Source organism: Manis pentadactyla, chromosome 2 (genome assembly GCF_030020395.1).
Source record: "Manis pentadactyla isolate mManPen7 chromosome 2, mManPen7.hap1, whole genome shotgun sequence".
In the NCBI taxonomy this organism is placed as follows: Eukaryota; Metazoa; Chordata; class Mammalia; order Pholidota; family Manidae; genus Manis; species Manis pentadactyla.
This window is the reverse complement of record NC_080020.1, coordinates 163,800,066-163,819,285: the sequence shown is the minus strand read 5'-3', so window position 1 is coordinate 163,819,285 and position 19,220 is coordinate 163,800,066. Positions and strand designations below refer to the sequence as shown.

The 19,220-nt window shown below is 37.2% G+C and overlaps 1 protein-coding gene across 1 annotated transcript in view; it reads left to right on the top strand.

The window, feature by feature from the left end:
* Nucleotides 1–19,220, top strand: part of DNAH6 (dynein axonemal heavy chain 6) — a 265,012-nt gene that overhangs the window by 201,554 nt on the left and 44,238 nt on the right. Inside the window, exons 62-63 of the mRNA XM_036931141.2 lie at nt 4,554–4,689; nt 8,115–8,284. Of these exons, the coding sequence (XP_036787036.2) occupies nt 4,554–4,689; nt 8,115–8,284 (306 nt within the window). The remainder of the gene's footprint in view (nt 1–4,553; nt 4,690–8,114; nt 8,285–19,220) is intronic.

The window sequence follows — 19,220 nt, the reverse complement described above, 5'->3', positions numbered from 1 at the left end:
GAACATCGGGAACATTAACCTCATTATGCAGCAGTGTCCTAACCTATACAAAAGGGCTGTTGTGAGTAGCCAGTGAGTGAGTAGATGTGAACAGGTTTTGAAAAGTTGACCATATTGCAAATATGAAGAGTGAAAATCAATCAAAGTTGTCATTTAAAGATTCAGCAATACTGTTTCTGAACTCATGACCTTATCTGAGGCACATCTTTTGTTATAAAACTCAGGAAGCAATATAACCTGGCTGTGGTCCTCTGTAGTACTGTAATATGACTTCTACTACAGTTTCATTCTTCATGTTCATCCTTTTGTCCAACTTGCTCCAGCCCCTTAAACTGGCCCAACACACCCTGCTGGCCCCTAACCTGGGCCACTGTCCCCCAGATCTTGCCTGCAGTTCCACCTCAGGCCCACCATAAACTCTTGGCTCTGTCCTGCTGTAACTCGGGGGGGGAAATATCTTCCCAGTCCAGGGCAAATTACCTGTGAAACCAAAATCAGTCAAAGGGAGAAATAAAGTGGGAGAAATCCATTTATTGCCTACAAGCAGTCGTCCACTTCCTGCTCAACCATGTCTCTTACAACCAGGATGCCAAAAAGGGACCCCACCCAACCTCTCTGGTCCAGATATGTCTTCACTACCCCATGTAACCACCTATTGATATGGAAATGAACTACTTCTCTCCACCCCTTGGCAATACCTATTGATATGGAGATGCACTAAGGCCAGGCAAGAGATTCTGGAAATATTACAATTTTACCCACACTTGCCAATTTTGAGCCCCACCCTTGGCCCCGGGAGACATGACACCACACCTGTTTGCCAGTATTTGAGCTTCAGTATGTCACTGGGAGGTTGTATTCAAGCTTTTGACTCTCAGTGCCCTCTGCTCCCAGGACAAGCCCAGACAAGAGCTCTCCTCCAGATGGTCCTTCCTCCCTGACCCCCACCCATCTTGCAGGCATATATAGTCTATTAATCATTGCCTAATATTATCTTAACTTCATAATCATAGTTAATACTTACAGAGGGCTTGCTATGTGTTTTCCATATATCAACTCATTTATTCCTCTCACTATTCCTCTTATGTGGGTTTTTAATTTTATCTCTAGTCTGCAGATGAGGTAATTAGACACAGAGAAATTGAATCACTTATCATGATCACATACTTAGCAGGACTGAACCTTTGCGGTCAGTCCGTAGAGCCCACCCTCTTACCCACTTCACTCTGCTACTAGTAGTCAGTCACTCACCAGGCCCTCCCTGGGCATGGTTGCCCTTCTTTACTCACAACACTCTTGTCAACAGCCTTGTTTACAGTTTTCTCAAGCAGATGCTTAATGAGGTATCATATATCTAATGTTTGGCAGAGTCTGATTCAAACCTGTGTCTAACCTTCCAAAGCCACTGTGCATGCCAGTACTGCCTGCTACAGTACTCCTAAGCAACATACTTCAAAAAAAATTTTTAATGTTTTAAATACGTCAAACTCAAAACTTAAAATTATCTAGAAATCATCTTCAGAAACATGTAAACTTTTTAAAATTAAACTTTCTTTTCCTCCACCATGAGGAAATTTTGAGTGATTCTTGATGATTTTATTTTTTAGGACTACGTTTGGGGAATATCTTTCATTTAGTTACTGGCATTTAAATACTAGTATTTTCCATTTTTATCTTAAGTGCTACATATCAGTAGGTCAGTAAAATCAACAGAATAAAAATGGAAAGCTACATGATTATCTTAGTAGACCCCAGAAAAGCATTTGACAAAACCCACTATCCTCTCATCACAAATACACCCAACAAACTAAAAATAGAAGAGAATTTCCTCAACTAGACAAATGGCATATATGGAAACCCACAGCTAACATCATGCTGAATTGTGAAAGCTTGGATGCATTCCACTTAGATCAGAAACAAGATGAGGATGTCTGCTCTAACCACTTCTTTTCAACATTGCACTGGAGATTCTTACCAGGTCAATTAGGCAATAAAATGAAGTAAAAGGCATCCAGATTGGAAAGGAAGAAGTAAAGCTATCCCTATTTTGCAGATAATATGATTTTGTGTATAGAAAACATAAGGAACCTACAGCAAAACTATTAGAATTAATAAACAAGTTCAGCAAAGTTACAGGATACAAGATCAATATACAAAATTGATTTGTATTTCTTCTATACACTTGCATTGAGCAATATGAAGAAATGAAATTAGGAAAAAATTCCACTTACAATGGCATCAGAAAGAATAAAATACTTAGAAATAAATTTTACAAAAGTTCAAGCATATACTATGAAAACTAGAGAACATGTTAAAAGGCATTAAATCTAAAATAGGAAAACATCCCACATTCATAAATTGAAGACTTAATATTGTTAGGATGGCAGTACTGCCCAAATTGATCTACAGATTCAATGCAATGTCTATCAGAATCCCAACTGACTTCTTTGTAGAAATTAATAAGTGTTTTCTAAAATAAAGAATTGCAAAGGATCTATATCCCAAAGCTTACTACAAAGCAGCAGTAATCAAAGCAGTGTAATAACAGTGTAAGAACAGACATATAGATAAATGAAATGAGAGTCAGAAATAAAACCACATGTCTGTGGTCAACTGATTTTTGAAGAGTGCCAAGACAATTAACTGGGAAAAGAAGTCTTTTCAGCAAATGGTGCTGGGACACATGGATAACCATGTGCAAAAGAGTAAAATTGGACCGTTACATCATACCTTATAAAATTAAAATGGACCAAAGACTTAAATACAAGAGCTAAAACTGAGAAGAAAACAGGAGCAAATTTTCACAACCATGGATTTCAGAATCTATATGATATAGTACCATATATGATACTAAAAGTATGAGCAACAAAAGGAAATATAAATAGATTAAACTTCATCAAAAGTAAACATATTTTTGCTTCAAAGGACACTATCAAGAAAATGAAAAGATAAGCCACAAAAGAGAAGATATTTGCAAATTATATCTGATAAGGGATTTGTATCTAGAATATATAAATAACTCCTAAAATTACATAATAAAAGACAAATTACCCAATTTAAAAATAGGCAAAGGACCTGAACAGGTATTTCTCTAATGAAGATATACGTAGGCATGTGAAAAGATGCTTGACATCATTATTCATCAGGGAAATGTACACCAAAAACACAAGGAGATAACCACTTCACACTCATTAGAATGACCAGAATCAAAAATACAGGTAATAAAAAGGGCTGGTAAAAACGTGGAGAAACCAGGACCCTCATGAACCACTGGCTTGGGTGAAAAATTGTGTAGCTGCTTTGGAAAACAGTCTGGCAGCTCCTCAAACATTTAAAATGTAGAATAACATGTGATCTAGTCATTCCACTCCTAGGTATGTATCAAAAGAGAAATGAAAACATATGTCCACACAAAAAGTTAGACACTAATTCACAGTAGCATTATTCATAATAGCCAAAAAGGTGGAAACAACGTAAATATCAATCAACTGATGAATGGATAAATGAAATGTGGTACATTCATACCATGGAATATTATTAATAATAAACAGGAATGAGGTACTAATAACACACCACAACATGAACAAACCTTGAAAACATTACACTAAGTGAAGGAAGTCAATCACAAAAGACCACATATTACAATATTTGGTTGATATGATGTATCCAGAACTATAAGGACAGGAGGCAGTTCAGCAGTTGCTTAGAGCTGGGGACATGGACAGATAACAGGGTAATAAGTAAATGGCATATGAGTGTTTTTTTTTGAGGAAGTGAAATGTTCTAAAGTTGACTATGGTGATAGTTGCACAAACCTGTGAATTTACCAAAATATATTGAATTGTATGTGTTTCATGGGTCAATTGCGTGGTATGTGAATTGTATCTCTATGAAGCTGTTTTAAAATGTAGTGTAGAACTGTATTTTATTCAAATATTCATGAAGTTTTCAAAGAACTAGTTTCAGTCGAAGATCACAACCATTTCTCTGCCTCTTTTAAAGCTGTTCACCCACAAGTAAGTACTTCATAGAATACAGCCAGATGGTATAGTACTTTTCCTAGAAATTTCTAGGAATATATGAAGTGATTAGACACATACTCAACCTGGCTAGAATGATACTGACATTTCTTACTACTGGTATTGGTCTTCTATTCAGCTTTCCCCATCTCCTTGATGTGAGAACTTCTGGAAGTCTTATTCAGAGACTAGAAAAAAATTACTAATCATAAGAATATCTGGGGAATGGGGAGAGACTGGTGTGGTGTGTTGGACAACAGGTTGGAAGTAGACTTAACAGATTTTAATGTTAACCCTTCATCAGATCAACTGTTTTCAACAAATGTCAACCTGAAGCTTTCATCAGCTGCACTTCTGTGCAACAATCTACAGACAGAATTGATTCAATACCATTTCTATTTCACCATCTTATTACTCATCCTAGATGAATGATTATTTTTAACATGCTATTGGAGCTTCATTTTTTAGTAAGGCAAGATGAAAGCATATCTTGTGGTTGTCTGTGTGAATTATTCTTTTTCTGTCTTCCAATAGGAACGCCCACCTAAGCCTGATGTTCCCTGGCTGCTTCCTGCCATGTGGTTTGCATGCTGTGATTTAGAAGAATCATTTCCAGTTTTTAACGGACTTACACAATATATATTACTACATCCTATTTCCATACGCTTAGGTAATATGGCAAAAAGCATCTGCTATTAAGGGTTGTAAACATGCTCTTGAATCCTAATTTAACATCTCCTTTAACTTCTTCTGCAATATCAGTATTTTTCATTAGGAAATTTCATTATTAAGAAAGTACAAATCACTTTTTTCCCAATTTTGTGAGTTGAATGCTTGGCCCATGAATTTTCAATATTTCATGTTTACTATTATACCCATTTTAAGGGTATACATTTATCTCTAAGTATTGCTTTAGCTGAAACCCATAGGGTTTTTGTTTCCTTTTTATTGAAGGTAACATACATACAGAGAAGTGCACAAATCAAAATTGTGTAACTTGATTAATTATCCTTACACTCCACCACCCATATCAAGAACTAGAACAGTACCAGCCTCCCAGAATTCTCTCATACTCCTTCACAGGACCCTTGCCCTTTTCCCGAGTAATGACTGCTGAGAATTTTAAAGTTCTGCATTAATTTTCCCTATAAGTTTTAATATGCAACCCTTTAAATTCTAAAAGTACACTTTTTAGTTTGAAAGCATTTAGGATCTGGGGGGACTATCTTTTTATTTATACTTTAATTATATTATGGAAATTATACTCATGGTTTGCATGAAATTGATTCTTTGTAATTTATTTAGACTTCAGCTGATGTAAAATGTTCAATGTATATCATTTATTGGATGCAAGATTCCATATGTGAACTTTAACTCAAACTTACTAATACTTTTTATACACGATCTGTCAGTTTCTAAGAAAGGTACGTTAAAGTGCACCACTATGATTGGCAATTCTCTTTGTGATTCTGGAGTTTTTCCCATTATATCTTGTAAAAGTATGCTGTTAAATACAAATACATTTAGGATTATTATCTTCCTAGTAAATTGTTCCTTTTTCTTAAATAATATCCCTCTTTACTCTAAACAGTGCTTTTTTGCCTTAAAATGTTTTCTAATGTTCACATTATTAAAGCAGGTTTCCCTTGGTTAGTATTGTCCCTCCATATATTCTACACTTCATTTTCAGCCCTTTGGCATCATCATATTGTTGGTGTATCTTTACTGGGATTTTGTTGTTTGGGCATTGTGAGTCTCTCTTTTTTAACAGACAATTTTTAATCCAATTATATTTATTATGATTGCTGATCTATTTCAGTGGTTTTCAACTGGGGAAGATTTTGTCCCCCCAGGGAATGTGTGGCAATGTCTCAAGATGTTTTTGGTTGCCACAGGAGAGGTGGTGCTACTGGTAGCAGCTAGAGAGGAGGGATGTAGCTAACACCCTATGATTCTCCGAACAAACCTCCACAGCAAGTAACCACTTAGCCCAAATGTCAGTAGTGGTAGGCTGAGAAACCCTGATCTACTTGGACTTAACTTCTATCATCTTCATTTTTTCTTGCCAGGCTCTTACTTTGCTTCATTTTTTCCCCTTCTTTCTTAACGTCATGTATATGGTCCACATTCTTTTTATTTTCCCCTCTACTGATGAATCCTATGTTCTATTTCTGTTTTTTAGTAATCACTCTTACACTTCTAAAATGAATACTTATTTAACCGAGTATACTCAGTAAATGTGGTTTAAAGTCTCCACACACTAGAATTTCTGGGATCCTAATATGCTTATTTGATTTCTAAAGAAAGACTAGAAAAAATAAAATGCTCTTCAATAAATGTGTCAAATGACAGTTATGTTCCTATATCATGGGGCAGTTAAACAAGACAGCTGACAGTAGAGGTAGAATACAGAAAGAAAAAACACTCATAAGAGAAGCCTAGAGATGGACAGTTAGAGACCAATCTGAAGCAGAAAGGGCTAGCTAGAGGCTCATGAACACAGGGTCAAAGGAAGAGGGAAGGGGTGGAGGCTGAAAGGCAAAGAAATTCTGGGAACAACTCATCAAGTTTGGGGAAAAAGGCACTGTGAGTTACCCTGTCAATTAGGACTAAAATTTCAGTGATTTAAAACAGCTCTCCTGCTTTCATTTGTTAAATTTCAAGGTTTATTCCAGAAATCCTACAGAATTGTGAAGGTTTATACACGTGTGATAGGAAAGCTTGTGTTCTAAAAGTGAGCTTTAGATCTTTGCAGGTGAAGTTTAACAGTTAATTCCAATGTCAGTCTTACCTTCAAAAGCTTCCTAATTGCCTTAGTCTTTTGAATTTGATGGTTTCAAAGTACATCATGTTCTTAGTTGTCATTTAAAATATGCTGTCTTATCTTCTCTCCTATTATCAGTAGGCAGAGCTCTAGTGATTATACAGTAAATAATGAGAACCTCAAGAGAGAATAAATGGTATTCTCTATAAATAATAAAAATAAATGAAGACCACCACCAGGTCCTCAGAGTAATGCAGCCACCTTCAACTAAAGAGGCTGTGGTGTGCTGGGCCCTGTGGTCTCATACCTGTAACTGTGTTCCATATAGGAATTAGAAGTCCTGCAGAGGCACACACACCTGCAGGGCCATGGTCTTACATGTCACTAAATTTCTGTCACCAGCTCTTTGGTTGCTATTTTTAGGCTCTCAGAGAAGAGCCCCAGTGGCCCAGCTGGAGAACATGGTTTTCTAGCCTTAAATGCAAGCCAACTAACTATTCTGCCTCATGTTCCACCCAGATAACCTGTTTCATCAATGGAGGGCACAATGGCTGTTGGCTTGCTGAGAGGGTCCCAGTACACCTGCAATCTGTTACCTACCAGAATTTCAATGCTAATTCTTACTACATATTATAACCATTGTAAGGGCTAACTAGGATCCTAACCCTCATGTGAGATGCAAGCACATTTCTTATAAATATTCTGTGGGGGAGAGGAAGCAATACATACTGTTTATTAGGGTATAAAATTTTATATGTCAATTTATTCATGTAGTATTTATATTCAAATTACATATGCTAAAATTTTCTATTTGTTGCATCTGCCACAGACCGATAATTGTGTATTATTTCCTACCACTATTGTGTTTCTTTCCTTCTTCCTTTACCTCCAGCAGTGATTGTCTGATGTATTCTTATGCTATTATTTGGTAGCTATTGGTTCACTTTACTGTGTTTTTATTATGGAGTTTATATTTTAATTAATATAACATGACCTACTTCATCTCATTTAATTATATTTGCCTTGGATTCTAATTTATCTAATGTTACTCTTATCAATACAATTTCTTTTTGCTCACAGTTGATTCATGTATCTCGATGCATCATTTTATTTTTAACCTGTTATTTTTGCCCTTGGTTTGCTTTCCTGAAATGGGGTTTGCTGCTGAATTTGGTTTTTGATCCAATTTAAAATTTTTTTTAACTATGTTGGGTAGGGAGAGATTAAAAACTGATAGTAAATGTGGAGGTTTTCAAATTACCAAGGATATTTATTTATTTTCAAAGTCAAAACAACTGCAATTAAAGCATTTTTTTTAATTGTGTTTCCAGGATCTTTTGAGACTTACATAAATCCACGTGAATGGGAAGTCTATCCTAAAATGAAGGAAGAAGATCAATATGTGACATATGAAGAGGTGGCCACAAGCCATGATTCTTGGCATCCAGAATTAACTTCTTTCCATAAGCTAATTCTCATTAAATGCTGTAAAGAAGAAAAGGTAGGGTTTTTTTAACTGAAAGACTGTGTTATAATTGTGTCTACTAAAGCTCACCAGCCAATGATGATTCATAACTGATTAGATTTACTTGTTGAGAAAGTAACAATGGCCAACTTTGGGAGGTGGTTCTGAGAAATAGAGATTCTGTGTTATTAATAGAACATAGTGTTTTACACAGAAATGATGATAGGAAAGGCTGGAGAGCCAGCCAGGAACCTGGTCATCCTTCCCTAGTGTGCACCTTTAGGGAACCGTGCTCTCTGCCAGAGAGGGCAGGGGTCTGCTGGAGGGCACTGGCAGGGAACTGATGGGCCCTTCAGATCTTGGCCACAATGGGAAGAAGGCATTTAAAGAGAACAATAGTCACCAAGACCAGTTTGAAGACTGTTGAGGTAGTCTGTGTAAGAAATCAGGGGCAGCCTGAATTAGGACAGAGGTAGTTGACTGAAGAGATGAAGGGGGATGTGGAGACGAAGCAAGTGTGGCTCCCAGTTTCTGCGTGGGTGCCAAAGGTGATGGTTGTATCACGAACTAAGCGAATGTGAAAGGAGCAACATGTCAGAGAAGCTGCCCCTGAGTCTGCAGTGCCTGCCAGCTGCTAGAGTGGAGAGCGGTCTGGGGACCAGCTAATGTGTGGGTAGGAAACTCTAGAGATCAACATAGGTTAGAAATAGAAATTTGGGGATCATCAGCACTGACCTGGAAAACAAGATCACGCGAATTGTTGGAATAATGCATAATAAAAGGACAGGTGGGCAAAGGATGACACCCTGAGGAGCACCAACTTTTAAAGGGCAGAAAGAAAGGATAAGGTGCCCAAGAGAAGGGCAAGAGCACCACCAGAGGAAAAAGTGACGGAAACCAAGAAGTTGGAAAGTTTCAATACAGCAAGTTATCAACAGAATGAATGAAGCATTGCAGACAGTTCCAGTTTTTATATATAGATATAATCTCCAATTTCATTGATAATAAAGGAGTTATAAACTTTCCAAAAATTCAAGTAATGAGTTTCAGGAGGCACTAGAGAAACAGGAGAAAGAACTAACTGGAGAAAGCTAACACCTAGCTGGGAGATACCTATACCATGCTTCAGGCTTCTCTGCCATCTCCATAAGAACACAGAAAATAGGTTGTGGGGTTGACCGGAGCCACGGGTAATTGAGTAGAAGAAAAAAAGATGCAAGCCCATTGGGGCTGTTGATAAAAGAGTAGTTATGGAAAGAGGCAGAGATCTAAGAAAAAAGCTCATAGACTTGGGGAAAGGAAAACTTGGAAGTCTCTTTGGAATTAGATGTAGTTGGACTAGAGGTTGTAGCACAGCTTGAAGGATGGGAAAGGTTGTGATCAAAGTTGAGTTAAAATTTCTAATGAACAATTGCAAGTGATGACAGTACCCTCAGGGTGGCCATGGGTGTGGGTGGCTGAGAAAGAGATGAGAAGATATGTACTGAGACAGAGGTCGAGTAACTGCAATGTCAGGATGCTGGGTGGCCCTTGGACCTGAACGTGGTTGTATCACCTACCTCAGGCAGTGTCAAGGCAGTGTCTGGGCCAGAGATGCAAGCCATGGAACACACATGTGATGGAGAGGAGGGCTATGAGCCAGGGGGAAAGTTTTCAGTGAATATGGAAGACAAAAGCCCCAGAGAAGGAGGAGTTTTAAAGATTAAGACATTAAAGTTAGAAAATTCTGGACTATGAAAAAATTTTCCAAGACACACAGTCTGGTTTCTTCACCAACACATTTTGTTTGTTCTGCAAGAGTCAAGAGGAAATGAATGATGTAATTTATAGATTAGAAGACATTTAGTCAAATCATTCTATCTTTATATATAAGCTTTATTTAGATCCTGATTTAAATATGATGATTCATAACTGTATTTAAACACACACAAACATGAGGCATTTGTAATTTAATTAGGGAAAGGTGAACACTAACTAGATATTTGATGATATTAAGGAAGTATTATAAAACTTTTAGATGGATTCTAGTACTGTGATTATATATTTTCTAAAGAGTCTCTTGTAGAGACATGTGCTAAACAACTTAAGGATGAGATAATATAACATGAGATTTGCTTCAAAATAATCCTAAAGAGTAGGGTAATAGGTGGGTATATTAATGAAACAAGATTAGCCTTTTCTTGATAAATGTAGAAACTAGGTGAAACATTGGGTTCATTACTATCTGATTTTATATATGCTTGAAATTTTCATAATAAAAAATGTTTTACTCCCATTACATCCTTGAATACCAGGACTGTCTTGCAGAATGCCCCAAGACAGTTCTCCAGATGTGATCAAAGTTACAAATGATAGAGGCAGTCATAATAAATTCACAGAAGATAATTAAAAACTCTTCTCAATACATTCAACTGAAAACCTTGGGAGTGTTATACTACAAAATAAAACTTGATTTACAAATCAATATGGAGGAGTCTAGAATCTAAATTAAGTTTCAAAAATGCAAAGCTAGATCTATGCATTCCAGAGAAGACAGGGAACTGAATCAGTCAAGTCTACCCACAAAATCACCCTGAAGAGAAGATCAAGGCTGACAGTGTTACACCTTCCGCACCTCTTCCCAATTAGATACATTCATCAAGCCATTTGGAAACCCTTATCCTGGTATTGAGTCCAGAAAATGACTTGCTAAGGAAATGGGGTTCCAGAGTAAAGAATCCAGGTTCTGAAGATCTGGATTCCCTGCCCTGAAAAAAAGAGAACCAGAGGGAGCCTTAGAACAAATATAAGACCAAAGACAAGATATCCGTGATAAGACAGCTCAAGGTAACTAGATTGTCGCTCCCAGGTCTGTTCAAAAGCAGAGCTCGTTGGGTGTCCAGTGCTTCTATGTGGTAGAGTCAGCTGCTCATTTGGGAGAAAGGGGATGTTCCAGCGCAGTGGCTTGCCTAAGAGTCTGATTCAGAAGGTCTGGGCTAGAGGCAAAAAAATCTGCATTTCTAACAGCCTCCCACATCATGATGATGTTGGTGCTAAGACCACACTTTGCAAACCACAGCTTTAATGTGCCTAAACATATATAAGGAGAAAGAGTTTATCTCAAAGCAGTCAGAGGGACAAGGACATCAGGACATAGGACATGACCTGAAGCATCATTGGTTTCCAGGCTAAATCCACTGGGAACCTTGACTTTGACAGTTCTGGTGTTTCAATCCAGGCTTCCTCTACCTCAGGAAGGCAGCAGCCTCTTTGAGAGCCAGGTTTTCTCTCTGTTGAAAAACCACAGTGTAACCAGAATTACAAAGGATGAAGTCTTCCTCAGGGCAAAAATTGCAAGGCTTTCCCAGTTTGGGAAACAGCAGTTATATGAATGCAATTTTCAGGGCCCTGTTGTCAGTTCCACTGTATGCTGATTGTTTATTTAAGCAAGGTATCCCATGGAAGAAAATTTCCCACAATATTGTCATAGGATGCTTGGTACAACTGCTTGCTAAGAAAAATACCTGTAACACAGAGACTAAGCAAGAGTTATTTGGAAATGTTAAAAATGCCACTTCAGTTATCACAGCATATTCTCTGATCATGTATTAAAAAGACCCTCAAGAGTTTTAAGACTTTATTGAGGTATAATTCACATATCATACAATTCACCCATGTAAGGTGTTCATTTTAATGCCTTTTAGTATTCTCACAGAGTTGTGCAATTTTAGAACATTTGTATTACCCAAAAAAGAAATTCACCCACAGAGCCATTATCTCCCAAGACGCCTATCAGCACCAGCCCTAGGCAACCACTAATGTATTTTCTATGTCTGTGGATTTGCCTGTTCTGCCCACTTCATATAAAATTGATCTGAAAATCAGTTACATGATTGGAACCATACAATATGCAGTCTTTTGTCTGTTCTTTCATTTAGCATTAATAATTTCAAGATTTATTCATGTTGTATCAAGTATCAGTATTGCATTCCTTTTTATTGCTGAATAATATTCTGTTGTCATGGCTATACCACATTTTGTTTATCTCTTCATCAAATGACGGACATTTGAATTGTTCCCACTTTTTGGCTATTACAAATAATGCTGCCATAAACATTTGTGTACAATATGTTTTCATTTCTCTTCAGTATGTACCTAGGAGTGGAACTGCTGAGTCATTTAATAAGTCTGTTTTTAACTAAGGAACTGCACCGTTTTACATCCCCACCAGCAGTGTATGAGGCTTCTAATTTCTCCACACCCCTGCCAACAATTTTTATTATCTGTCTGCAAGGTGGTATCTCATTTTGATTTTGATTTGAATTTCCCTGATGGCTAATGAATATGAGCATTTTAGTTGTGCTTATTGGCTGCTCGTGGTAACTATCTATTCAGATCTGTTACCACTTTTAATTGAATTGTCTTTTTATTATAGAGTTGAAAGAGTCCTTTATATATTCTAGATATAAGTCCCTTATCAGTTATATGATTGGAAAAAAAAACTCTCCAATTTGGTGGTTGTCTTTTCATTTTTCCATGAAGCACAAGTTTTTTAATTTTGAGATGTGCAGTTTATGTTTTCTTTTGTTGCTTATGCTTTTGGTGTCACGTCTGAGAAGCCATTACCTAATCCAAGGTCATGAAGATTTACTCCTGTGTTTTCTAAGAGTTACAAAGTTTTCTCTCTTACATTTAGCTCTTTGATCCATTTCGAGTCAATTTTTTAAATAGTATTAGGTTAAGGTGCCAACCTGATTCTTTTAGATGTGGATATCTAGTTGTCCTAGCACCATTTGTTGAAACCTTTGTGTGTCATACTATTGTGGTTGGAAAATATGCTTGGTATGACTTAAGTCTTCTTCAATCTGCAAGATTTACTTGTGACCTAACATATGATCTATCCTGGAGAATGTTCCATATGCACTTGAGAAAATTATCTATTTGCTGCTGTTAAATGCAATGTTTTGTATATGTTTGTCAGGTTTGGTCTAAAGTATAATTCAAGTCCAATGTTTTCTTACTGACTTTCTGTCTAGATGATCTATCCATTGTTGAAAATACAGTATTAAAGTGCCCTGTTACTGTATTGCCATCCATTTCTCTCTCCATATCTGTTCATATTTGCTCAATATATTGATATACTCCAATGCTGGATCACATATATTTATAGTTCTATCCTCTTGATGAATTGACTCCTTTATAAGATGACCTTGTCACTTGTTATAGATTCTTTACTTACAGTCTATTTTGTCTAATATAAGTTAGCTGCCTGTGCTCTCTTTTGCCTTCCCATCTGCACTGAATATCCTTTCTACCCCTTCACTTTAAGCCTACATGTGTCCTTAAAGCTGAAGTGAGTCTCATATAGACAGCATACAGTTGGGTCTGTTTTTTTTTTTTAACCCATTCAGCCACTCTACACCTTTTGATTGAATAATTTAATCCATTTAAAGTAATTATTCTTAGGTAAGAACTTACCAAATTATAATAATTTTCTGGTTGTTTTATAGTTCCCTTGCTCTTTTCTTCCCTCTATAACCATCTTCCTTTGTGAATTGATGATTTTCCATAATGGTATGATTTGATTTCCTTACCTTTATCATTTCTGTATCTATTATAGGGTTTTGCTTTGTGATTACCATGAGGCTTACATAAAACATAGATATAACAGTCTATTGTAAACTGATAACACCTTAACTTTGATTACATATAAAACTTTACCTTTTCCTCTCTTACATTTTTTGTATCACAGTTTACTTCTTTTCATATTGTGTATCCATTAACAAATTATTTTAGGTATACTTATTTTTAGTACACTTATTCTTAACCTGTACTAGAGTTAAGTGATTAATACAACACCATAATTCAGTATTTTAGTATTCTGAATTTGACTATGTATTTACCTTTACCAGTGTATTTTATATTTTTATATGTTTTTGTGTTACTAATTAACATCCTTTCATTTCAACTTGAAGAATTCCCTTTAGCTTTTCTTGTAAGGCAGATCAAATTGTGATATACTCCCTCAACTTTTGTTTATTTGAGAAAGTATCTCTCTCCTACTTTTCTGAAAGCTAACTTTGCTGGGTGAAGTATTCTTGGCAGTTTTTTTCTTTTGGCACTTTGAAGATAACATCACCCCTTCTCCTGGCCTGCAAGATTTCTGCTAATAAAACTATTGATTGCCTTATGGGGGTACCCTTTTATGTGAGTAGTCTTTTTTTCTCTCTCTCTTGCTACTTTTAAAATGTCTTTGTGTTTGATTTTAAACAGTTTTATTACCATGTGCCTTGGAATGGATAATATTGGGTTGAAATTTTGAGGGAAGCTATAAACTTCATGCTCTTAGGTATCCAAATCTCACCCCAAATTCAGGAAGTTATTATTGCCTTAAATAAGCTGTCTGCCTCCTCCTCCTCCTCATCTCCTTCTGGGACTCCAGTAATGTGTAGATTGTTTTTATTAATGGTATCCCACAGTTCATGTAGGTTTTCTTCACTCCTTTTCATTCTTTTTTCTTTATTCTCCTCTGACTGGATAATATTTAAAAACCTGTGTTCTACTTAACATATACTTTCTTCTGCTTAATTCAGTCTGCTGTTGATTCTCTCTATTGCATTTTTTTTTATTTCATTCATTGTACTCTTCAGTTCCACAGTTTCTGTTTGGTTTTTTTAATTATTTGTCTTAACTTCTCTATTAAACTTCTCATTCTGTTCATCTATTTTCTCCTGATTTCACTGAATTGTCTTTTGTGTCTTCTTGTACCTTACAGAGCTTCCTTAAAACAACTATCTTGAATTCTTTATCCAGGAAATTGTAGAGCTATATTTCTTTGTGGTTAGATACTAGAATACTATTGTGTTCCTTTGCTGTTGTCACATTTCCTTGATTTTTCATGTTCCTTGAAGGTTTACATCACTGTCTTCACATTTAAAGAATCAGTTACCTCCTCCAGTCTTCAGACTTACTCTGGAAGAGATATACCTTCTATCAGGCCTATCAGGGATTCTGACACTATCTCAGATATTTTCTAAGGATACATTTGCTCCACACTTCTTATTCCCCCTTGAGAGTGAATTCTTAAGATGTATGCCTTCTCTCAATCCTGCAAAGTCAGGCCTGGTGCTGGGAGCCTCTTGTTCACTTTCCCTATGGCAGTGCTGAATGCTCATGTTTGTGTGCTTTCTTCCAAACACAGAGTTAAGCCAAATCTTTGCACAAATTTTAGCCATCTGCAAAAGTTCACCTCACTGCCTTCACACTCAGGGACACACACAGGAAGCCAGTCATGGGGTTGGGAGAGATGTGGCTAAGGCATGTGAAGCACTGGGAATGCCTATGGGCAAACTGGGAGGATCTGCAGATGAGGCATCCCCAGCAGCTTGTAGACAGGATTTCTGACAGAGGCAGAGAAGCAGTTATCAGAAACAACATCTCTTTGATATGTTCCATTCTGAGCCCTGGCTGCTCTTCTCCCAGCCACTCACTGCCTTCCAGTCATGAAATTCACAAACCAGTATTGGATGGGGTGAGAAAGAAATTGGTCACACACAGCTCGGACAGCCAGGCACTTACATGCTCTCACTTCCCTCCATGGGAGAAATCATGGGCTGAGAAGGTTGATCTTGGCATTGAGCTGTGCCACCTTGGGAGAGGAGTGATGTGGGTTAAGTGAAACTGTTCTTCTTACATGCTTCAGTGTGTTCGATCGGAGAGGGGTTTTTATTGCCCTAATGGTGTGCTGGAACTTCTCTACTGGACTCCCAAACTTCTACAAAGGCACCTCATCTGTGAGTGGCTGTCAAAACAAGTACCCTTTGGGGAAAGATGGTAGAAAACTCTCCTCCCACCATTTTGATCTCAAGAGTTTTTAAAGCACTGTTTGGGTCAGCTGAAATAAGACATAGAAAAATTAAATAAATCATGGAAAACTGACACTGAGCTTGAGGAAGAAAATTTGCCTTGATAGATTTTTTTGGTAACACTGCCACCAAAATGTAAAACTGTTATTACTAATTTTAAGTTTGAGGAACAGTAGTTCCAAAAACCACTATAATAACCTATCCCTATCATAGGTCAAAACACTGCAAAGGAAAGAAACAACACTTGTTTATTCCATTCAACCTTCTTTTATTTCTACTTCAGGGCTCAAGAACTTGAATATGCATAGAAATGGACGGTAGTGGTTGTTCCACATTATCAGTGTATTTAATACCACTGAAATATATACTTTGAAATGGTTAAGATGATAAATTTTATGTTACATATATTTTATCACAATTTAAAAAACAACTTGAGTGTGATGGAGAGAAGTATAAGTACAAGTATTCCATAACAAACAATTTGTCAACCACCCAAGGTCTTTATTCTTAATCTAACACACTATAACTTAAATGAGGTTTGGTCACTATGAAGGATACGTAGTGGTCATTATTCCCAAATATTTAAGCTTATCTTCTCATCACAATGAAAACACAAAACCACCCCTTTTTCTGGGTAGGGAATTCCCAAACAGATTCTCTCAACAGTTAAATTTTCACACTACCAGCCCACTGAAACTTTCAAAAAAGTATCTGTCTGAATTCAGGAATTCCCTATGGGAATGCCCAATGTATTCTGACAGGGAAGATGAACTAAAAATGTTCTGAAGGCCTCAGCCAGGGACTGTGTGAAGGATCAAACAACAGACCAAGAAAACAGTTCTAAGCAAAACATAATGGAGTCACTATGTCAGAACTGGGAAACTCAATTTATAAAAAAGAGAGTGCAAGGAGCTCCTAGCAAAGGACTTAGTGATAAAGAGGGTGGAGAATGCAAATTCTCTGACCCTGCAAGCAGACACAGGATTTGCAAAAAGTGATCTTCAAGAAATGCCTTACTCTCTAGATCACAGAGATACGAGAAATCTGAAGCATTTCCACAGCAAATAATTCTTGCTTTTATTGCTATAACTATCTTGATGAGAATAAAACAGCAAAATTCTAGGAAGCTCACAGAGCAAAGATCAGTTCCAGCCATGTAATATGGAAGGAATGTGAGGAGCAAGCAGGTCAGTGGATACTATTTAGGAACCTACAGGGGAGCACAGAGAGGAAGAACCCCAAATAACTACTGAGTTAAGATGACTGCAGGATAACAAGACTTCCTATGTTACAGGATCTGATAAGGACTCTGAAAGTGAGGCCATTTTAGATACAGAGTGCACACAAGCTGAAACTAAGTCACTGGTAAGAAATGCCAACACAGGAAATCTTCCGTATCCCCACCAGGTCAGCAGTTGTTAGCCATAGGGGAGCACTGTCTGTTCAGGCCATTACATCAGCAATGGGTTCAACATCAAAGAAGCAAGCTTCATTCACTTACACTGACTAGAATAACTAGAATCCAGGAAACCTCTGTACTGAGTGAATGAGATTAGAACTTGTTATATTATCTTTTATAATCTTTAATGCACTATCAAAAACAGCAGAGAACTCCTATCTACTTGGTATGAAAATGAAGAGGACAATTTAGCCATGGTGGTGAGGTACACATTGGGCTGGCATGCATACTCACTTCGATTGTATTGCCTCTTCCTCTACCTGAGAATCATGAACCTTACACATCACTGCAGGGACATATAGCCCTGGGCCACATCAAAAGACAGGAAATTGACTGTTAATTCTACAGAAAACCTTAGCTCTATAGCTTTAACTAGTATGTCTTCTTTCTATGTTCTATGTACTTAACCAGGTTCTTGGACATATGTATTTCTGGGTGTGCATTAGGTAGACTAGAATCTAACCAAGGGTGTGTTTATGCAAATTTATTTTCTGCATATTTGAAATATCTCATAAAGAAATTAGTTCACACATGTGAGAAATTGCACATGTAACCAATAGCTTGTGACCTTTCATTAATAAAGCCACTAGAAACCTAGATCTCTATATCATATGAATGGCAGTTTGTCCTATTTACAATAGAAATATATCTCCAACTTTTTTTATTTAAGTATAGTTGATACACAATATTATATTGGTTTCAAGTATACAACACAGTGGTTCTACAGTTACACACACTATTAAACCCTCACCCTAATCCAACTTTTTGAATTCAAAAACATTTCATGAGAGGGTTACCACTTTTGTATTTATATAATAAATTAATTATTGATGCTTTGTGTATTGTCATTCACTGTAAACTCCATGAGTACTTTTTGTCAAAGTAAAAAAGCAAATAGCTCATTATCATCAAAAATATTTTAGATAAACGTAATATAGGAATTGACCCTGAATTGGGAATGCCTATCGGCAGATTGGGAGATAGTGACTCATAGTGACATAGCTAGAACTAAGCTTCACACCTCCTTGGCCCCTGCCGCAGGGCGGTCCCTTCTAGACCATGCCACCTTTATCGTTAGCTCCACAATCTGTCCTCACTTATGCAGACAAGCAGATGAGCATCTTTTTCCAGGTTGGCCACAGAAGGGTATAATCCAAGGCATGGTTCTGAGCCAGGCTAGGGTGTCCCCTCCCCCAACAACAACACACATGGTGAGGCTTGTTTGGACAGGTGTTGCCAACATCTAACGGAGGGCTAATGTGTGCAGGATGGGACAATATATGGAATCAATTCTTCTGAGATGTTGGCGTGTGAAAGGAAGCAAAGGGAAGGAGATAGTAGCTGGAAGGGGAGCTGCAATCAAGAGAAGGCCTGTGTTTGTGTTTTAAGAATAGAAGACAATAGAACCTAGATGTGTGGTGATAAGATCAAGGAGAGAAGAGAGCAATAATGCAAAAAGAGACAATACAAGGACTGAAAGAAAGTGCACAAGATTGCAAGAGGGATGAGACAGGAGGCTAGGCTGCACGAACAGCAGGTCTGTAGATAGGTGAAGTGATGAAGGACCATCTCTCACCCAGCAGTTCATCTTGTTCAGTGTAGCCGCGACAGCCACGGCTGCCAGCAGGTGTGTGATGCACAAATCCATGAAATTGGTCTAAAGGAAAAA